Here is a 20,324-nt window from a genome sequence, read left to right as displayed (position 1 = left end):
ATACCGCTTCCTAGGAGCTATAGGAGGAGGGTTTTTCACACAGGGTCCGAGAGGCAACGAGGGGTGGAGGGAACATCCTTGGCTTGGTCTTGACCAACAGGGAGGAGCTTATAGATGAGGTACAGATTAGGGGAGCTCTGGATGTGAGTGATCACTCCATCCTTTGCTTTGAGATCAGGGGAACGGGGACGTGCAGCAGGTCGAGCACTAGAAGCTGGGACTTCAAGAGGGTTAACTTTGGCCAACTGAAGGCCAGACTGGGGAAAGTCTTGTGGGATAGGTTACTGGAAGGCAAGCGAGTTGAGGAGGGTGGCTGGCACTCAAAAGGGAGGTTTTGGAGGCGCAAGCCTTGACGATACCTCTAGTTAGTAAGGCGGGGAGGCAAAGAAGAGTGCCATGAATGCGAAAGGAGGTGGTTAGAGGAATTAGATGCAAGAGGAACCTCTGTAGGAAATGGGCACTGGGGCAAATAGACAAAAGGTTATACCGGGAGGAGGAGGCCTGTTGCAGAAAGATTCTTTGCAAGGCTAAGGCCGATTATGAGTTGAGACTTGCAAAGAATATCAAGAGTAACAAAAAGGGCTTCTATCAGCATGTAAATAGCAAGAGGAAGGGGAGACAGGTAGTGGGACCACTAAATAAAGAGGAAGGAGAGACAGTGACTGATGCAAGGGAACAGGCACAGATGCTAAATGACTATTTTGCCTCTGTGTTCTCCCCAAAGGAGGACGGGGGAGATCCACATTAGAGATAAAATGAGGCTAGGGACTTAGGGACACAGATTAGAGTCACTCCCCTAGAAGTTGCAGGGCTCCTCAGTGCATTGGACATTACAAAGGCACCAGGCCCTGACGGGTTACACCTGAGAGTACTTCAAGAGTTGTCAGGGATTCTTTCATGCCCTCTGGCCTCCATTTTTGAGGCCTCATGGAGAATGAATGGAGTTCCAGAGGACTGGAGGGTGGCGTCAGTGGTCCCAATTTTCAAAAAGGTTAGTAGAACTGACATGGGGAATTACAGACCAGTTAGCCTTACATCCATTGTAGGAAAAACAATGGAAAGGCTCATAATAGCAAGATATCTAGTGATGATAGATAGGGAAGGGAGGCTGACAGCCACACAACACGGTTTCTGCAAAAACAGGTCCTTGTGGAATTCCATGACAAGGTTTCGAGGTGGCTAGATGGGGGGGATGCAGTGGATGGGGTTTCCCTGGATTTCAGCAAGGCCTTTGACAAAGTGCCCCATGATATCCTGGTGGAGAAACTGAGGAGTTTTGGGATAGACCAAAGCACTGTCCAGTGGATTAGGGCATGGTTGACTGATTGAAAGCAGAGGGTAACCATTAGTGGGGAATCATCAGGATGGTGGCCAGTGACAAGCGGGGTCTCCCAGGGCTCTGTCCTGGGGCCGATCCTGTTTAATCTTTTTATCAATGACATGATAGAAGGGGTGAACAGTCTGCTGATCAAATTCGCAGACGATACTAAAACTGGGGCAGCGGCCACAACTGAGGAGCAGGTACTCCAGATCCAAAAGGATCTGAACAGACTATGGAAGTGGGCAGGAGACAACAGGATGGCGGTCAATGTAGATAAGTTCAAGGTCTTGCACTTGGGGCATAGGAATAGCTGTCATAAGTACAGGTTAGGTGATAAGTGGCTGGAGAGCAGCAGTTGTGAAAGGGTCCTCAGGGTCCTGGTTGACTGCAGGCTGAACACAAGTCAGCAGTGTGATGCAGTGGTTAAGAGGGCGAACGCCACCCTTGGTTGCATAGCCAGAAGTGTGTCTTCTAGATCGAGAGAGGTATTACTACCCCTCTATACTACTCTGGTGCGCCCGCAGCTGGAGTATTGTGTTCAGTTTTGGGCCCCTCATTACAGGAAGGATATAGCCAGGTTAGAGTCAGTGCAGCGTAGTGCCACAAGGTTGGTGGCCGGTTTGCAGGGGATGCAGTATGAAGCGAGACCGAGGGGACTGGGTCTCTTCAGCCTGGAGGAGACTCAGAGGGGATATGTTGGCAACATACAGGTATGTGAGGGGATGTCACACGGAGATGGGTAGAGACCTGTTCTCCCCTGCAGAGGAAGGCAGGATGCGCTCCAATGGAGCAAAGCTCAGGAAACCGAGGTTCCATTTAGATGCCAGGAAGCACTTCCTGACAGTCAGGACCCCGACGGTATGAAATGGGCTTCCCTGGGAGTAGTTTTGGCCCCATCCATGAGTTAATAGTATTGCAATCACCCTTATTTGCATGCCAAGACTAACGATAAGCCCCTGTGCCTCAGTGATCCTTATGTTAATATATTGCAATCAAATGCCAATGTATTGAGCCCCCTCTGCAGACCTCCCACCTTCTTCTGTGTTCACCTTATTTCCTCATCAACTGCCCAGCTGCTGGGCCCATGTGACTCAGAATCTATAAAATACTTTGTGTATGTTCTAAAAGCTTGTAGTTGGTGGTGGAGACCACTACTTGGTAGCACCTGTCGTAAGTAACTGCAGGGGGCCTGGGTGATCTTAATCAAAAACGCTGGGGTTCAGAGCGATTCAATCTTCTCTGCAAGTCCTGGTAATTCATTCTTGCCATTAGTAAAGAGACTGTGACGGCTGCCTCTCCAAGGATAGTAAATGCGGCTTGAGAAAGGAGGTGGTCCACTGGATATGGAGGAGACTGGAAAATCAGGATATATCTATATTAGATAAAGTTTGAGCCTCCTTCCCCTCTGCCTCTAAAGCTACATGGACTAAAAAGTGACAACATCAAAATTGTCTCTTTCACTCCCCCTGCTCTGCCAGGAGGGCACAAGAAACTTAGAAGTCTATAAGGTCAGGGCTTCTGAACAGTGAGGGTGCATGCCATTGGAATTTGTCTTAATTTAGAGGGGGAAAATGTTTAAGGAAAGTTTCAAAAAGTTGAAAGAGAATGTTCTCTGCAAGGTTACTGGTACAGTGGTGAAAGAAAATGGTAAGGGAATCAAATCCATGATTATTCAAACACCAGAAAGTAGACTGATTTTATTTACATATAAAACATAACTGGTTTTAGAGGGAAAATATCTCCCAAACAAAGAGTAATTTGTTTATCTTTGAAACATGCATTTTCAAAAACTCAAGGTTTGCTCAAATCTACACCTCCCCCATGTTAAGCCTGTGTTCAAATAAGCAAATTTCAGATCACATGCTTAATATAGTTTTATTGCTATTATGCTACTTGATTCAAGACCCTTTTTCATCTCTTTTTTTCCAAACAAAAGAAAGTTATTTTTGAAACCTGGAACACAGTAATTGAAAACAACATTTCATGCAGTGTAGTTCATGCAGTTTTTTAACAGACTTTATACATATTATGCTTATAACGTGCTTCCATACTTGCATCTATGTTCAACTGCAGTCAAACTTTCCTCAGAGTAGAGATTAGGAAGAGGCTGTAGTTTTTATTAGAAAAAACAGCTCTCTGTTCCCTTCATATAAGGTCATACTGTACAAATATTAGATTTCCATTAATACTTTGTACAATAAACATGACAGTATTTTGACATCTTAAAGACTATAACATTTTCCAAATTTAAATCTGTACAATGCCAAAAGTCTGTTGTTTTTGCTGCAACAAGCTAACATAGCTAACCTTTTGGAAAGTGCGCAATAAACAAACCTTGTATTGCTGTCGAGACAATTTCACAATCTCAGTGGAACATCTGTTCCAAATACATTGCTGCACATTTTGTATTATGGGTAAACAGCCAACTATCCCAGGCCAATACTTTATAGGCATCCAGCAATGCAAATGCATAGGACAAGTGAGTGTCTCCACAGTTATTTTTAAAAATTAATGTAATATGTTGCATAAACAAGGGGCGAAAACTCCTCCCCACACCCAAACAGTACTGGAAACATTAACTTCAGACATAGTTGTACAATTTGGGATATTCTGATTTAACATAGCTCAGTAGTCCTTTGCAATACTCTCAAAATATGGGACTTATCTACAGAAATATTAATAATGCCAGTTACATCCATTGTGTTTACATGAGGTGGGTCCACACAGCAGCAAGATAAGGAACACTGAATACCACAAATGCTTCTGTGTTTCATAATGGAAGTCTTCCAGTATGGTTGGAAACACAGAGGTTCTAACAGAAACAGTTCCTGCTATTTTGTTCCACTTCTTGAGGTTGACAGCCAGTAGCGAAATTCTGAACATAGAGCAAAGTGAAGTATTGAATCACTTTCTTCCCCCTTAAGTGTTACAGTAACCTGTGGATAATTGTCTTGCATTTAAAAAAGGGATTCTGCTACATGGCTCTGGACAAGATGGCTCTACAGGATTCAAAAGCAATCTTAAACAGCTTTAAATAAGAACTGAGAACTGTTAATTTTTTGAAGGTAAAAGGCCAGAAGTAGAAGGAGCTTTCATTTCTCCATGCTTGTCTTTTGTTAATCACTGTCTGTTTTCTCCTTCTAAAGCAACACATCTTTTGTTTGTTTTGAATGTTGAAGGCAGGCACTTCAAATTCAGCTCAGTCTCTTCAAATTCTGATTTACAACAAGCAGAATCATTTGGGCCTCTTGTTTCTAATTTCAGATTCTATATTACTACAAATTTTGATTCCCCTAATTATAACAAATATATTTTCTGCTTTTCTTTTTCAGAATTGTTCTGACTGACTTGGTCCCAGAGATGGATAGAAGTTGCATGGAATGTTTCAGATTATGCTACTTGTTTTCTGAGAAGGAAACCATCCTCATTCAGCTGAAACTTCTGCACAGCATTCTGTCTTCGTACCTTCTGAACATCTGCCAATTTTCTTAGCTCTTGTGGTAGCTCCATGCAGGAAATCTAATTAATACAGACACACACATACACACACAATTCAGAGCTTTCATAGCTATTTTTCATCAATATTGTTCCTTTCATGTATAGCTACTACATCTATGAATAAAGCTAAATGGACAGTGTTTTTAATCCTTTAAATAGTTGTGCATGTAGCTACATTAAGGGTTGCGTCATATATTACATTAAATGGCATGAGCCCACATTTCCACCAAAGCTGAATCTTGGTCTTCTCCGAAGGACACAGGCATCTCTGAAGACATAAGCATATTGCCAAAAACAGCATTTTTATTTTTTTCATTCTTCTAGTCATTTTGAATCTTTCACATGTTTAAGACACCAAAGTGCCCCTCCATGCTTGACGCATAAAGCCTCCAAACTTAGAGGCTTACACACATCTAATATACAGTACATAGTGCAGTGGCATCAGTTTCCAGTGGCCAGCACTTCATGCCCTGCAGTTCACCTAGGCCAGGGGTTGGCAACCTTTAACACTCAAAGAGCCATTTGGACCCATTTCCCACACAAAAGAAAACACCGGGAGCCGCAAAACCCTTTTGACATCTAAAATGAAGATAACACTGCATATATCATTTTTTACCTTAATGCTATGTATATCTTTATTATGATTTAGCTGCAGCTCTTGTTCAGTCACTAAAAACTGTTATTTTTAATCTTATATTATAAACTAGTAGTACTCCTTTGAATAGGAGAACAGCTTCCTGAAGGGTCAAAGTCAGTGCTAAAGGGCTGCATACATTAAACAGCAAACCCCAAAGTTCATCAGCAGTAAAAGCAAATGAATCTACCCAGGTATCATTAAACGTTTGGTTTTCTTCAGAAACTTTTCTTCGATTTATCCATGGTTGGCCTGGGGGGGGGGCAGGGGGGAGATCAGATATAGGTGTGTTTAGTGACTGATTAGCAGATAAACAGTCAAGTGCTGTGAATTGTGACAGGTCCCAAGTGCAGCTTTTAACATTCAGATGAATGAGATTACAATGGGACAAAGAGAATCTTTTCGTGTAACATGAGAGCCTGCAGGAAGCTTGTTTAGCAGAGGAATGTAGCTAAACTACATTCTTAACTAGCTGATTTACTTAACTAGCTAGCGCTGCGTTCCTGAGTGGAGCTTCTTCGAGCAGATCAGCGGCTGTGCCTGCGTGTGTTTTGAGCGACAGAGCCACAGCAGAGGGGTTCAAGAGCCACGTGTGGCTCCAGAGCCGCGGGCTGCTGACCCCCGACTTAGGCAGCTCTTTTCACTATCCAGTGGAGGTGGAGGGAAGGAGGTTGGAGTACAGTTTGGACACAGCATCAGCTGTCTGCCCCACCCTCCTCCTATTCCTGCCCCTGGCATATCCCCTTTCCTTCTTTTCATGGCCAATTTCCAACCTCGGAGAGGAAGCCAACATGGCTCTTTCTACACCAGCTCCAAAGGCAGAAGGGGCTTGTTGTTCAATCACCCAGCTCTGAGGTTGCAGAACCTTGGTGCTTACAATGGGAGGCTATATATTTGTGCCCTTAATATTGTAGCTCTTTTTCAAAAGTGGTTTTATTAAATGTTAATTGTATCTGATTTCTTTGGTTGGGTGCCTTAAGAGCAATTATGTTATAGGATATCATTGTCTTAAGAGCATTTGATTATAGGATCAAATAAAATAAGGAACTATAGAGGAAATATATATTACCTAATTAAACATGTCAGAGAAAGAAGTAGAGTTACAGAAAAGAATGCAACCAAAGCCTGGCATCTTAACAAAATATTCTTCTGATAACTATGGATAAACTGTTTTTGCATTATGAATTCCAATAGTATCTGAATGTAGTAGTCAACAGTTTGGAAATATGAGAACAAGATTGGCAGCTATAAGGAATTAGGTAATCCTGCTGACCAGAAATGCTACTGAAACTATACCTACCTCAGTGCTCCCAAGAGAGTCTGCAGATCCTTCCCGAAATGCATTTAGGTATCCATCCACCAAAGTTGTTAAATCGGACATCATTTCATCAAGAAGCTTCAAGCGGAGAGGGAGGAGGTATGCCGTTTCCAGAGCTAATACATTGAGCAATGCTGGTGGAAGGGGTCTCATAAACCATACCTCAGGATTTTTCTGCAAGCCCCAAATTTAAAATGGTAATATTATTTATTTATTTAGAATTTTTGTATACCGTCCCATCACATAGCCTCGGGACGGCTTACATAAACTAAATAAAATACAAGTAAAACCCAGATTCACCCTGGCTGCAAATTAAAACCTATAGATGATATTAAAAGTTATTAAAATATTGTTTAAATAAAAAGGTCTTAGCCTGGCGCCGAAAAACAAATAACGACGGTGCCAGGCAGACCTCTCTGGGGAGCGCATTCCATAGGTGGGGCACCACCACAGAGAAAGCCTTCCTCTGGGTACTTTGCCTCCTAATGTCTTTCACGGAGGTTTCCTGGAGGAGGGCCTCTGCTGCTGATCTAGGGGCGGGAGGGCAAATATGGAAGAAGGCGTTCCTTTAGGTATACTATGTTTAGAAAACAAAGGGGAAATATAAGCTGTTTAAAGACTGAAGTTAAAAATGCAATTGGTGGTATAGCTTAGTGGCTGTGAATCGGAATTCATGCGGAGCTCTGAGTTGATTCTTGCCTCTGCTATGTAGTCACCAGATAAGTCATTATGTCTCAACATATGCCTCGCCAGGGTGGTTGTAAGGATTAGCAAGATAACATTCATTAATATCCTACAGTGAAATGTAAATACTAAAGAACAGTAATATGCTTTCTATTAGCAATGTAAGATCATTTTAACATGCATCTTATGTATGTTGACTCAGAAGTTCACTGAACCCAACCACGCACACTTGTCATCACATGTGTCTGTGCCAGTTCCAAGCCCAGAGAAATGGAGAGGGTTGTGGAAAGACCTGGCAACCTACCTCAGAAAAACTCATTAAGAAAATCCTATGGAACAGTTCTTAAACAATTCTGATATAGTGCCCAGTGGGGAGACCCCCAGACCAGAGGGTCCCCAACGTGCAACTGAGAAGGAGCAAGGACCCTCAGCAAGTAGCCCCGGTTTTTATGACGCACGTGGGGCAAATACACCAGGAACCTCAGACGTTGATGCTGTCATTAGCAAAAGCAAGGGTCTGTGCTGCACGAAGATACATCAAGTGGCAACTTGGAATGTCAGAAGAATCAGCCAAGGCAAAAAATGGTCAAGTTAAAAATGGACCTTGTTGGCATTAGTGAATTACATTGGACTGATGATGGTTACTGCCAGTCTGAGGACTTCACCATCTATTACTCAGGACATGAAATCATGAAAAAGAATGGAGTGGCCTTCATGCCAAGTAAGAAACTGGCCTGAGCTGTGGTAAGCTTTTCAATAGTAAGTGATCATATAGGCCACTCAAATTCACGCTAAGCCTCTTAATATCACAGTTGTTCAAAGTCTATGCTCCAACAACTGGTGCAACAGAACTAGAGGATTTCAATAGAGCATCCAAAACAAAACAAAAAAAAAACCCGTAGAATGAGTGCCAGGAAAAGACATTTTTTACATAATAGGTGATTCCAATGCAAAAGTTGGCACTCAAGCAGAGGTAGGCATCACTGGTGATTTTGTTCTAGAGGACAGAAAGAAGGTTGTTTTAGACAATTCTGCCATGAAAATCATTTCTGAATTATGAACAGCTGCTTCAGACAACAGAAATGTCACTTGTACACGTGGATTTCACCAAATGGGCTACACATAAATCAGATACTGTCCTTTGCAGTCATCACTGGACTAATTCAATCTGTGCAGTAAAGATGTATCCAGGTGTCAATGGTGGCTCTGTCCATGAATTACTGGTGTCAAAAATCAAAGTGAAATTACATAATACCAAAAAGACAGCAACATCAAAGAATGTTGACACCACCAAAATCTCATCCATGTTTGTAATTGAGATAAAGCATTCACCAGAGTCACATCTGCATGGAAACATGTTGCCACTGCTTCCTTCTAAAAAGGCCAGTATATAAAACACAGCTCATAGACATGACTTTCCCTATAGGCATGTGTAGTTTGCCTTTGTTGGTGGTAGAGTTTCTGTGTCTAGCTGAGGCTTGGGTTAGTGTTGTTGTTTTCCAGTCTGAGAGGGCCTACAAGGCCCTAGGCTCAGGAGGGGCTGCTTGGCTGGCTGTGAATTGTACTATTGCTATTGTCCAACTCCCCTCTCCCTTCCCCATGTTACCCTATGTTGTTCCTTTTAGCCTGTAATGTTTTAGTGCCCTCTACCCCATGTTTTACCCTTTTAATAAACTTGTTTTGTTCCCCAAGCTTGGGTTTGTCATGTGCTGAATCCAGTGTCTGCTCCAGGAACTGAAAGACCAAGGAAAATCTGGGCAGGATTTTGCCCAGTTGGCCCGGAAAATGGGGAATCTCTAACTGCTTTCCACTACTGTGATGACCAATGCAGATTCAAGGAAAGGAGGCTTTAATCAGAAGTGTGTACAGACAGCAGATTTATATACTATGCTCTTCCAAATGGGGAATAGCTACATCTAAAATTGGGAAATCAGTACACTGATCAGAAGTCCAAAACTTAATTACTGCAGTTTGGTAACAAATTGATTTATACAGAGAGCCTTTCAAATATGATTTCTTCTTAGGATTTCCAGTAAGATTCAGATATGATGATTTCTACTTGCCAAGTTTTGGTAATTGCTTCCTAATGCTGTAAGCTTACTTCTTAACTACCTCCACAGATGCAAGGCAGCAACACCAAGGAGATCGCAAAGTACTTGTGTGGCCTTGCAGACCAAACTCTGTTCCTGCAGCTTTGAGAGTCATTGGACACTTTACCAAGATTAGTAAAAGCTTTCTCTGGGTATGCATTGTAAGGGATCTTTCTAACAGATGGTTTAACTGGAAAGTGCAGGGGACCCTGTACATGTAAATGTGTGATGGACTGGAGAAATATGCTACAAAAAGTCATTAGGAACAATATTAAAGCAAACTGGACACTGGGTTATTCTCAATGCTGAGACAAGCCAGTATGAGGGATGTCCAAGAAGAAAGAATGAACAATGCTTTCCTGAGCTCCAAGACAGTTACAGGGTCCGACATAACAGGTTTGAAGAGTTTAATGGTTCAGAGGTACAGAAATGATCATCAAGATGACAGGCTTTTTGCTGCTCTTGCCTTGCTTGCCACCTCACTTTACTCACAGTGGAACTGATTGCCCAGGTTTGGGCAACACAGCAACCCTCCATGGGTCAAGCAAGCTTTAGAACAGCACATGGGTTCTCATGTTGGCTTGCCTGGAAAAAAAGCCACCCTGAATAAAGTGGTATGAGTTTGAATGACATAACACCCCATCATAATTTGTTACCCATGATGGGTTGTTGTGTCATCTGAACCAGGTCATTGGCTATCAAAACAGATTGCAGAAGCTAACTGTCAAGCCAGACTTCACAGTTTCTGGGAAAAAAAGTAAGGGGATAAAAAGGGAAAAGGTTATGGCAAGGGAGAGACAAGTCGGTCCAGCCGCAATAGCCCCTGGGATACCCATAGGAGGACTAATGAGAGGGAGGGGGCAGACAACCCATGATGAGCCCAATTCTCTATTTGGAATGATCACAGAATCAACCAATGTGCCAAGGTGGATTAACATGATGTACAGATGTGCCTACCAGCTTTACCACTTAGCTTGTATTAAAAAAAAGAAGAAGTGCATGGAATGAAAATTCCAATTCCAAACATATCTATGCATATTTAGATTTATTTATTTGTTTGTTTGTTTATTTATTAGAACATTTCTATGCCGCCCCTTGCCGAAGCCTTGGGGCGGCTTACAACACAATAAAATACAATAAAATACAAAAGTAACAATATAAAATTAAAATTAACAATATAAAATAAATAAAAAAATATAAAAGATATAAAAGAAGTTATAAAAGAAAAGAAGTTGCCCTGGCCAGATAAAATGGTTTTTTGACCATTTTAATGCCTGGGTACTAACTGTTTTGCTCATACCATACTCTGGATCACAGCCACATGCCAATTATACTCCTTCAGGATTTTTAGCAACTTCCATTTTATCCTTGATTTTATCTTTTCACTGTCCTTCCATCTTTTCAAATGAACATTTTCTGAATTTCTTAAGAATGAACATGAGGCTGCCTCTACTTCTTTCCAGTCTTTTAGCTTACTTTCATTTATATCTTGAAGGATTACTTAAATGTTGGTCTCTGCTTGCCCTCAGGTTAACAGGATTATTTGGAAGGGCACTTTAGTTTTACTGTTTCTTTTTCAAATTAGCACCAAATAACCATAACTATTGAGTGGTATTGTAACTATGGATTTTGTATTATACAGTGTGTGTTATATCTTGTAGTAGTACCTAGGCCTGTGCCAAAACAAAGACATTTAGTAAACACATACTCTATCTTTGACAACATTTCTTTAATCACTAAAGCACCCCAACAAGCAATTCGATAAACATAAGGGACACACTTTAAAAGGGCTTGCAATTAGATCTGATTTTCTTTAAAATGATAGATGCTGCCATCCCAAATGATCTGCTTACCTTAACTGCACACTGCCTTTGTTCCATGAAAGACACAGACTTGTAGGACATTCCCAGGTATTGCATTAAGCATTCCTGCAAAGTGCTGATGCGGTGGGGAAGGAAGCCACCTGTTTCCATTGAAAACTGCAAGACATCAGCAACCTGCAGAAGCAAAAAGGGATCAGTATGTCATGGCCACAATGAGTTGACCAAAAGCAAATGACTGACCATAACAGATTACTCCTGTTATCATCACAACCTGGCAACATTTCATGTTACTTAGGTAATCTCAGTTCGATTTTTTTTTGGTATTATTATGCAATAATAGGCTTTTTGCAGTTTTAAAAATATTCTTTAGCAATTTACTGGGGTAATTTAGGAGTGGGCAACTTGTAGCTTTCCAATGGTTTGCCCTGCAGCTTCTATCATACGTCCCCTTTAGCTTTGCTGGCAAAAGCTGATGGAACTTTTGAGTTTAAACATCTGGAAGGCCACAAACTGTCCTACCTCAGTGTTGTATTAGCAGAAGATATAAAATCACTGGAATACTGTTAGAAGGTATACACTGAGATCTGATTTGCATATAATTTTAACTCATGGTTTATGTAACCAGTGGCTGAATTCAGACCACATGATAATCCATGCTGAAGAAATGAGTATGGGTTGAGTGCTGGTTGCCACTGAACCATGGGTTGTTGCTGAAATGTGGGTCATCATGTTGTGTAACCCATCCACACTAATAAGCCATGGTTTGTTAACCATAAGCCCAGAGTTTATAACTCAACAAGAAGCCATGAGTTCTTTTCATGGGTTGTGGAATAGTAAATATGGGTTACTGTGTTGTTTGAACTCAGCCTATAGGTTGTTGAATTCTAAGTTGTCTTATTGGATGAATCCAGCCATACTAAGAAACCATGTTTGCTAATCATGAGCAATCTGGAAAGATAACCCATGGTTTGTTGTTGGTTTCTGAACTACATCTTATTTTAAACCATGGGTTGTGATGTATGGGCCAAGTATAGCCTGTTGTTCTTGAATGGTTTCACCAGGCTAGAGGTGGCAAGCAGGAGTGGTAAAAAAAAACCACCCAGTGTTACATGTGCCAGTGTTACAGCTTCATAAAGACATTCAGGATACACACCAAGGGAGCAGACAAAGGAGAAGGGAAACTTACAAGACAGATTCAGAAAAAAAGCAGGGTGTAGTCAGTCACCTTTCAAACAAACCATGGATTAAAATAAACAATGTGTAATCTTATGTGCAAGCCAGGTCTAAGGTTACTTCTGGTTATTTTTCATTAACACCAGATAGCCGCAATGCAAACATAGTGCCTAAGTTTATTTCTACAACCATGAGACACCAACATTATAAGGCTTTCAAAGCTGAAGCAGACTTTAACTTAGTTATAGATTTTTTGGATGTTGTATGTATACTGAATTAAGGACAAAGATTATTGAGGGCAAGGTATTTCTTTATGAAGTGGTTTATCTGATCATTCTTTAACAAACCATCCAAACAAGCTACCTGTGTGTCAAAAATATTAGAGAGCGCAATTCCATACTGGTGGTAAAGACAATCAGAAAGCCACCGGCAGTCATGGATAACCTACAAAATGTGAGGAAGAGGAATACACTAGTTAGCTGAAGACTAATACAGTAATATAAATGCAATTTGTTTGTTGCTGTTTTTACGTGATTACATACTATCATTTTATATATTCTCAATTGTCCTGTTCTACACAAATATTCTTAACGGCCTACACAGAAGCCCTTCCAAAGTGGTATAAAACAATAAAATAATCAAAAATATTATATTCAAATAAAAAGGCAAACCCCTTTTATTTTCCCATTATTTTAATGTTATTAGGGTTTAATGTGGGTTTTATTATACTGGAAGATTTGGATGCTGTGCTCCATTTCATTTGTGTTGCTTTTATTGTAAAACCATCCCAAGATGCTACTAGTTGGACAGGATATAAAACCTTTAAAAAAATCAAATTGATAAACACAATTAAAACAATAAAAATAGAATGAAAACAGTAAACATCAGTATAAAATAGACAACTGCAACCACCACCCAGTCTATAATACTTTTTCTGGACCATCTTAAAAAGCCTGCAATAATAGGCTCTGGTGGGCATTCAATGGCAACTTATTTGCAAGGTGTGGGGCCACTGAGAAGACCCTCTTTTGTGTGCTGTCACCCATCTAACTGTTCTCACAGGTGTGGAGATGAGAAGGGCCTCTCTTGCTAATCTTAAAGTGCAGGCAGACTGATATGGGGCAGGTAATGTGGTCCTAAACTGTTTAAAGTTTTAAGGATCAAAATCTGCACTTCAAATCAGGGTGGAAATACCCAAGTAACCAGCGCAGTTATTAGCGTATAGGTGTTATATGATCAAATAGTTTTGCCCTGCCTACACTTGGGCAGTGGCAACCTGCACTAGCTGGAATTCCTGAACCATCTTCTTAAGCATTCTGACACACAGCACATTACAGCAGTCCACCTAGTTATCACGTATGTATGGTCCATCCTCTTCAGATAGACTGGTATTCTGGCTGTGGCCCTAAGCTAGTAGTAATCATTCCTGCACACTGCAGCTATCTGGGGTTCCCATGCAACCCCAACTGAGATCAACTTCCACTGATTCATCAATGCACAGAACCTCCATCTTGTCTGGATTAAACATACATACTTTCAAAATGTTCTTATCTTCTAGTATCATTTGGAGTCCATTTTTGAACACTTGAGCTCCCAGTATGAAAATGTCAAATAGAAAAATATGACTCTTTGTTGCAACCTAAGATTAAGCAAGCAGGACAGAAACCAAAATTAAAAAGGTCTGCCATTATCCAAATATTAGTATTATACTCTTTTCTTGGTGAGTACTGCCCTGATTCTAAATATATGTATCATTAAAGTTAGTGATGCCCATACTGAAGTAACATGGTTTTCACACTGGTTTGTGAAGCTCACCATTTCTTAAATATTTATTCATAAACAAAAAAGGTGATTCTAATTTCAAAGAGGACCAGTACAATAATAGACTAGTTATCATATGGTATATGAAGGCCTTATATGGTAAATGGATTCCTGAGCTTCAAATGGAGACGTTCCTAGGACAGGGGTCGGCAACCTTTAACACTCAAAGAGCCATGTGGATCCATTTCCCACAGAAAAGAAAACACCGGGAGCCGCAAAAATCTTTTGACCTCTAAAATGAAAATAACTCTGCATATATTGTTTTTCACCTTTATGCTATGTATAAAAAAACTATAGTGTGTTACATTTATGAAACAGATTGGGGGCTGTGCTGTGCCAGCGCGGGTCACAGATCGAGGGCTGTGCTGTGCCGGCGCGCTTTGCAGATCGGGGGCTGTGCTTGCATGTGTAGCAGATCGGGGGCTGTGCTGGCACGTGTTGAAGATCAGCGGCTGTGACATGTATTTTGAGCAATGGAGCTGCAGCAGAGAGATTCAAGAGCCACGTGCAGCTCCAGAGCCGCAGGTTGCCGACCCCTGTCCTAGGATAAATGCTAAAGATACTACAAGTATCTGTATGTGCAAAATCAGAATACCAGTGTGATCCAAGAGGACTGTCCAGAATCCTCTGATCTTGGGGGATTATGGGCATCCAGTAAATGGCAGGAGAATCACAGAAGCAAGGATGCCCTTCCCTCAACTGCAACCCCCCTCCCACATTCAGATGGCCAATTCTGGCTTTCTACTTGTTTTACATCATCTTGCTAAGAGAGGGGTGAAAAGGACAATTGTAGAATTGCAATGCCTCTCTCTTCTCCTCCCTACTGAATGTCCCTCCAGTCCCAGTTCCAAAATTAGTGTGGAAGCTGTGAGGGTGCTCTGAAGTCAAAGTCCTGGTGCATTTTTCTGAGGCTGGAGATGGGACTCCAAAGTTTCCTATGACTATCTAGTCTAGGATAATGCCCTAACAAACTCTCATACTCCCTCATCATATTAAGGTGTGAATCCAAGCCTGGATTTTTTAAATTTAAAAATTATGGCAAGTATTAGAAGTTCATACCAAGGTATTCTTTCCTCAGCAATTCTATTTTGTTCAAATTAGCATTTTGGTAAACTGAACTGTTTTGATCTCATCTCTGACTAAGCTCATCATGGCCTGCATTAATGTTTTGATCTTCTCAACAAGTTACAACCAATGTATGTACTAATGTTCTCCAGGGCTTGGAGCAAGTCGGAACTGAAACATGACCAAATTGGTAACCAAATTAGATAACTTTGATGTAATGTTGTAGGTGCAGGCTTTCATTCAACAGTATCTTCCATTGCAATTACTTTCCTTACCCTCTGCAGACCTATGAACACCTCCAAAATTTGCCCTCACCCTAAAGAGCAGATTTAGGGATTATGACAGGAGTGTAAAGAGGGAATTTGCTGTGTTGATGGATGCCATTTCATTGGTGGATGGATAAAATAGGATTTTAACCTGAAAATGTAAGAGTCCCACTACTCTGTTAACTTAGTAGGTGATAAGAACTAGCAGGGAACTGAGCTATTTAGGGTAGATACAGCGGTAAAACTGGTGTGGGGGGGGGGGTTAGACATCCTTTTAATTCAGGCAGGTACACAAAGGACAGGACAACACTCCAAAAATTACAAGATTAAAGGGAGAGAGGAGAGAAGGATAAGCAAGATTGCAGCACATCTTTTTCTTTTAGATATCTATTGATCAAAGGGAAAACATCTCCTAAGCAGCAAACTGGCCTACTTATGAAGCAGGGTGAGGTGTCTGCATCAAGCTGTGGGATAGCAAACTGTGTTCGCAGCCTGGCAAGCCCACCACCATGATCTCATGACCTCCAGTGAGTCCCACCAGCTGCTCTCCACCTGTGGCTTTTGCCAAAGTAAGAATGGCCAGTGGGGCTCTATGGACCAGCTCCCATCTTGCCTTTCCTTTGAGAATCTCATATATAGAAGTGCCTGCACAGCTCTTGCAAGACCAGTCTGAGCTCTCGTAAGAGCTCAGTCAGATTCTGTGAGTTTCCTGGAGATCTCCGGTGGCTCCCATGAGACCAGGGCAGATGCTGGTCCAAGGAGTGCGATAGAGCTGGTGCAACAGTGCTGACAAAGGTAAGTAGGGTGCATGATGTGGAAGGAGAGCAGGGAAGGAGGCGAGCAAAGAAGGATGTGAGGTGGCAGCAACAACAGCATCTGTTTTCCACTTCAGATGTGAGATTACTTGTACTAGGGTTGCTACTACGGGATTAGAATCAAAGTTTTTGACATACCAATTCAAACGTGCAAGGGGTTTTAGAAAGTGTATTACCTGCAGCCAAGAGAGCTTTCCATGACGGCACAGATTCACACCTTCTGCTGCTATACTACATACACTTTGCTTTTTGATGTGTATCATCTAGTGAAAAGAGGAAAAATAGTATAGGAGAACTCGGACAAAAAAACCCTACATGGATTATTATTTTTTGACAAGCATAAAGTATAAACCAAGCATGAATCAAATGGTAGTAGAATATCATGGATAGTCCACATGGTGCAAAGAATAAAACAGGATTTCAGTTCTTCGGACACTATTAGTATTTATTTATACAGAACTATCATATACACATTTTTACGGTTAAGACATTCTGCAGCACAGCAGAACATTCCCATCTTTTCACATAGCACAGCATTTACTAGACTGTTCTCTCTTGCCACAAAATGCCATTTACGCTGGAGTTATACTGAGGACTAGTATTAACATGCTGTTCTTTCTAGATCTATAAATATAACAAAGCCATAAAGCAGAATTATATTCAGTTTAAAGTTATTTAAATAAAATCTGACTATAGGTTTTTGGAACGCTGTCATAAATATGCTATTTGACATGCCTAAATCAATCAAAGGAAAAAAGTAAGAAAAACACCTTGAATAGAACTAACAGTATTGTACTTACAGCAGAACCAAATTTCCTCTGGAACTGATCAATAACAACATATTCTATGTCCTTCCCTTTGTTTTCATCTACAATAATAATGAAAGAATAGTAATGTTCTCTGTACCCGTATCACAGTAAACCTCATAAAGTAGGATTTAAAAAATCCATTATGCTTCCTCCTCTACAAAAAAGATATGGATGTCATTATAGCCTAGGTGATGTTAAAATCATTTCCAAACCAAGCATCTGAAGGAAATAAAAGTCAAGACTGCCTATATCATCATGGCTACCATGGTTTGAATGCATTCTTTAGAACTAAGCTTTGCAAATAAGTCCACAATTATTACAGTCCTGCAGCTCACTGTATTTCTATGGAGGAGTGCAGAAGAGGGCACTCCTAGCAGCCCAGTTGGCTTCTCTGGGTGCAGAGGAGAGACAGAGCACTCATCTCTCCTCCGTGAGCTTACTGACTTACCTGCATGCACATCCTCATTGCTTATGGCTACCAAATTTATGATTAACTATAAGACTGAAATATTCTGAACTGAATCATGTTGTGCTTTTGCACATAACCAGTGAGGCTTTACAGTGTTTTTTTTCCAAGCCGTTATAGCACACTGGCCATAAGTATTCCATTTTGCTGATTAGGTCTGAGGCTGAATTTCTGGTCGTCACCTGGAAAGGTATATTTGATGTTATGCAAACTCAGCTGTTGCTTCTCTTGTGACATGACATCAGAATTCTCAGTGCTTTGTTTTGATGCTTCTCCCCCATCCACAGCAGATTTTTCCGTAGTTGCAATTTCCCTGCACAAGGCACTATGGTTAGTAACAGAATCAGTACTGTAAGAATACAGGTAGGATACTTCTTACATTTCAGCTGACATGAGCATAAAATGATATTGTGTTTTGTTTTTACAGACATGACTTCCTAGTAGCATTTTTATTCCACCCTGCAACCAAAAAGGCTCAGGATAACTGAAGGGCTACCCTGTCCATCATACCCTTAAATCAGTATCTCTGGCCCGGTTTTATATTTCCAAACCCTGAGAGGCAGAGCAAGTACAGGTATGAAACAGAGCCTTCCTCACCACTGCAATGCTGGAATGTTATCTCAGAGAAATCTCTCTGGCTCAGCCACTCATTGCCTTTTTCAAAAGTGGCGAAAACATGGTCGGTTATGAAGACAAAGTGGTATTTGTGCTGCTAAATATTTTTAATGAAGTATTTCCCCTTTTACACTTTTATTAACTTATTTTTATAGCTACAGTATATAGTACACTATTAATTTTAGTTGTCTTGTACATTCCAAGTTGGGACCAACATGAAATGCTGTAAATACATAAAAGGTTAAAAGAAACAAATGAAGACAAATTGGAAATTTCTTCCATATGCCAGTCTCTACCCCCACTTCAGCCTTAGATATATTGCGCTCACTACTTTTCCGATGTAGGCAAATAGCCAGGCTGGGATGCAGCAGAAACATCATCTTGGAAGAAAAGGAGAACAAAACTTAAGAAGCAAGATAGACCGATCTGGGGAAAAGTGCAGAAGTCAGGAATACAGACATAATATATATGCGGGTAACACAGATAGATGAGGAAAGGAAAACTGCTGGCTGTAGGGTAGACGCAGGACTTCAGGACAAAAAGAATTATCCTTAGTTTTGAAAAACATACCGTATTTTTCGCTCTATAAGACACACTTTTTTCCCCCTCAAAAGTAAGGGAAATGTCTGTGCGTCTTATAGAGCGAATGTGTGTGTGCCCGACGCCCGGGACGCTGCCAGCACGCCTGCACCACGTGGCACCACCTGGCCAGCACGCGCTCGCCACCCCCCGCCCCCGGCTTCAACCCGCTGGCTGCACGGAGAGACTGACTGCTCACCCCCACCGCCCGGGAAGACCTGCCGCAGAGGAGGAGGAGCCGCGGGCTTTAACCCACCAGCCGCACGAAGAGACGGACTGCTCACCCCCACCACCCGGGAAGACCTGCCACCACTGCGCTGCCTGGAAGACCACCGCTGGCACGCTGCCGGCCCGGCTGCACCACGTGGCACCACCTGGCTGGCACACACTCGGTGCACCCTGCTCTGCCCCCCGGCACAGGTGAGAGCTGTGCCGCTCAAGGGGAGCGGTACGGAGGAGGAGGAGCCACGGGCTTTAACCCGTCGGCCACACGGAGAGACAGACTGCTCACCCCCACCGCCCGGGAAGACCTGCTGCCGCGCCGCCCAGAAGACCACCGCCGGCACACTGCCGGCCCGGCTGCACCACACCTGGCCGGCACGTGCTCGGCGCGCCCTGCTCTGCCCCCCTCCTCCGGCACAGGTGAGAGCTGTTAATCACAGGTCGGTGTATGTTTTCAAATGGCAACTCGTCTTTTAATGAAGCCCATGGGAAAATGATGGGGAATGTGCCTGTGATTATCAGGAAGCTTTCCATGGATCCCTCCTCTAAAAACTAGGTGCGTCTTATGGTCAGGTGCATCTTATAGAGCAAAAAATACGGTAGGTAAAAAGGGAAATGCTGCACAGGAAAAAATAGTGGGAAGCACATACACAGCATTAGGGACAGGATTTCAAAACTGACCATAAATGCTTGCCTGTATCAGCTTCCAGGAGCAACACTTGCTTACATTTGAAAATGGAGCTAAGCATAATGTAAAACAAAGGGTCTTTCAGATTACAAATTGCAATAGGACTATACTGTGTTTCTAGCAACATAGCTGTATTCTTTCAACTCACTTGATGTGGAGGAAGGATAATGTGAAGCTGAACTTACGTAATTATTTAAAAATTGTGTATATCACCCCCTTGATCTATTTATTTGTTAGATTTCTAGGCTGTCCCATTAGCCACATGGTTCTAGGAAGACAGCCCAACTATTTCATTCTCTTTCCTGGGCTACCAGCCAAGTTAGTAGTGTACAGATAAGATTTGTCATGAGAACAGTTTTGTTATGAATTGGTCTCTTCCTTCTTTCCTTTGGGTTATCAAACTCAAGACAATCCTTTAAAGCAGGGGTCTCAAACTC

The 20,324-nt window shown here is 41.8% G+C and overlaps 1 protein-coding gene across 1 annotated transcript in view; it reads right to left on the bottom strand.

Moving 5' to 3' along the window:
• Window positions 1-3,119: 3,119 nt before the first annotated feature.
• The window catches only part of EXD1 (exonuclease 3'-5' domain containing 1), a 29,487-nt gene continuing 12,282 nt past the window's right edge, over window positions 3,120-20,324 (bottom strand). Inside the window, exons 5-12 of the mRNA XM_044436808.1 lie at window positions 17,966-18,096; window positions 17,309-17,376; window positions 16,685-16,771; window positions 14,076-14,180; window positions 12,905-12,985; window positions 11,399-11,542; window positions 6,754-6,945; window positions 3,120-4,840 (exon numbers count right to left, since the gene is read on the bottom strand). Coding sequence (XP_044292743.1) covers window positions 4,712-4,840; window positions 6,754-6,945; window positions 11,399-11,542; window positions 12,905-12,985; window positions 14,076-14,180; window positions 16,685-16,771; window positions 17,309-17,376; window positions 17,966-18,096 — 937 coding nt within the window. The 3' untranslated portion in view covers window positions 3,120-4,711. The remainder of the gene's footprint in view (window positions 4,841-6,753; window positions 6,946-11,398; window positions 11,543-12,904; window positions 12,986-14,075; window positions 14,181-16,684; window positions 16,772-17,308; window positions 17,377-17,965; window positions 18,097-20,324) is intronic.

This window comes from Varanus komodoensis, unplaced genomic scaffold, assembly GCF_004798865.1.
Source record: "Varanus komodoensis strain SLA01 unplaced genomic scaffold, ASM479886v1 scaffold3, whole genome shotgun sequence".
In the NCBI taxonomy this organism is placed as follows: domain Eukaryota; kingdom Metazoa; phylum Chordata; class Lepidosauria; order Squamata; family Varanidae; genus Varanus; species Varanus komodoensis.
Note: the sequence above shows the minus strand (reverse complement) of the source record. Positions and strands in the feature narration are given on the sequence as shown.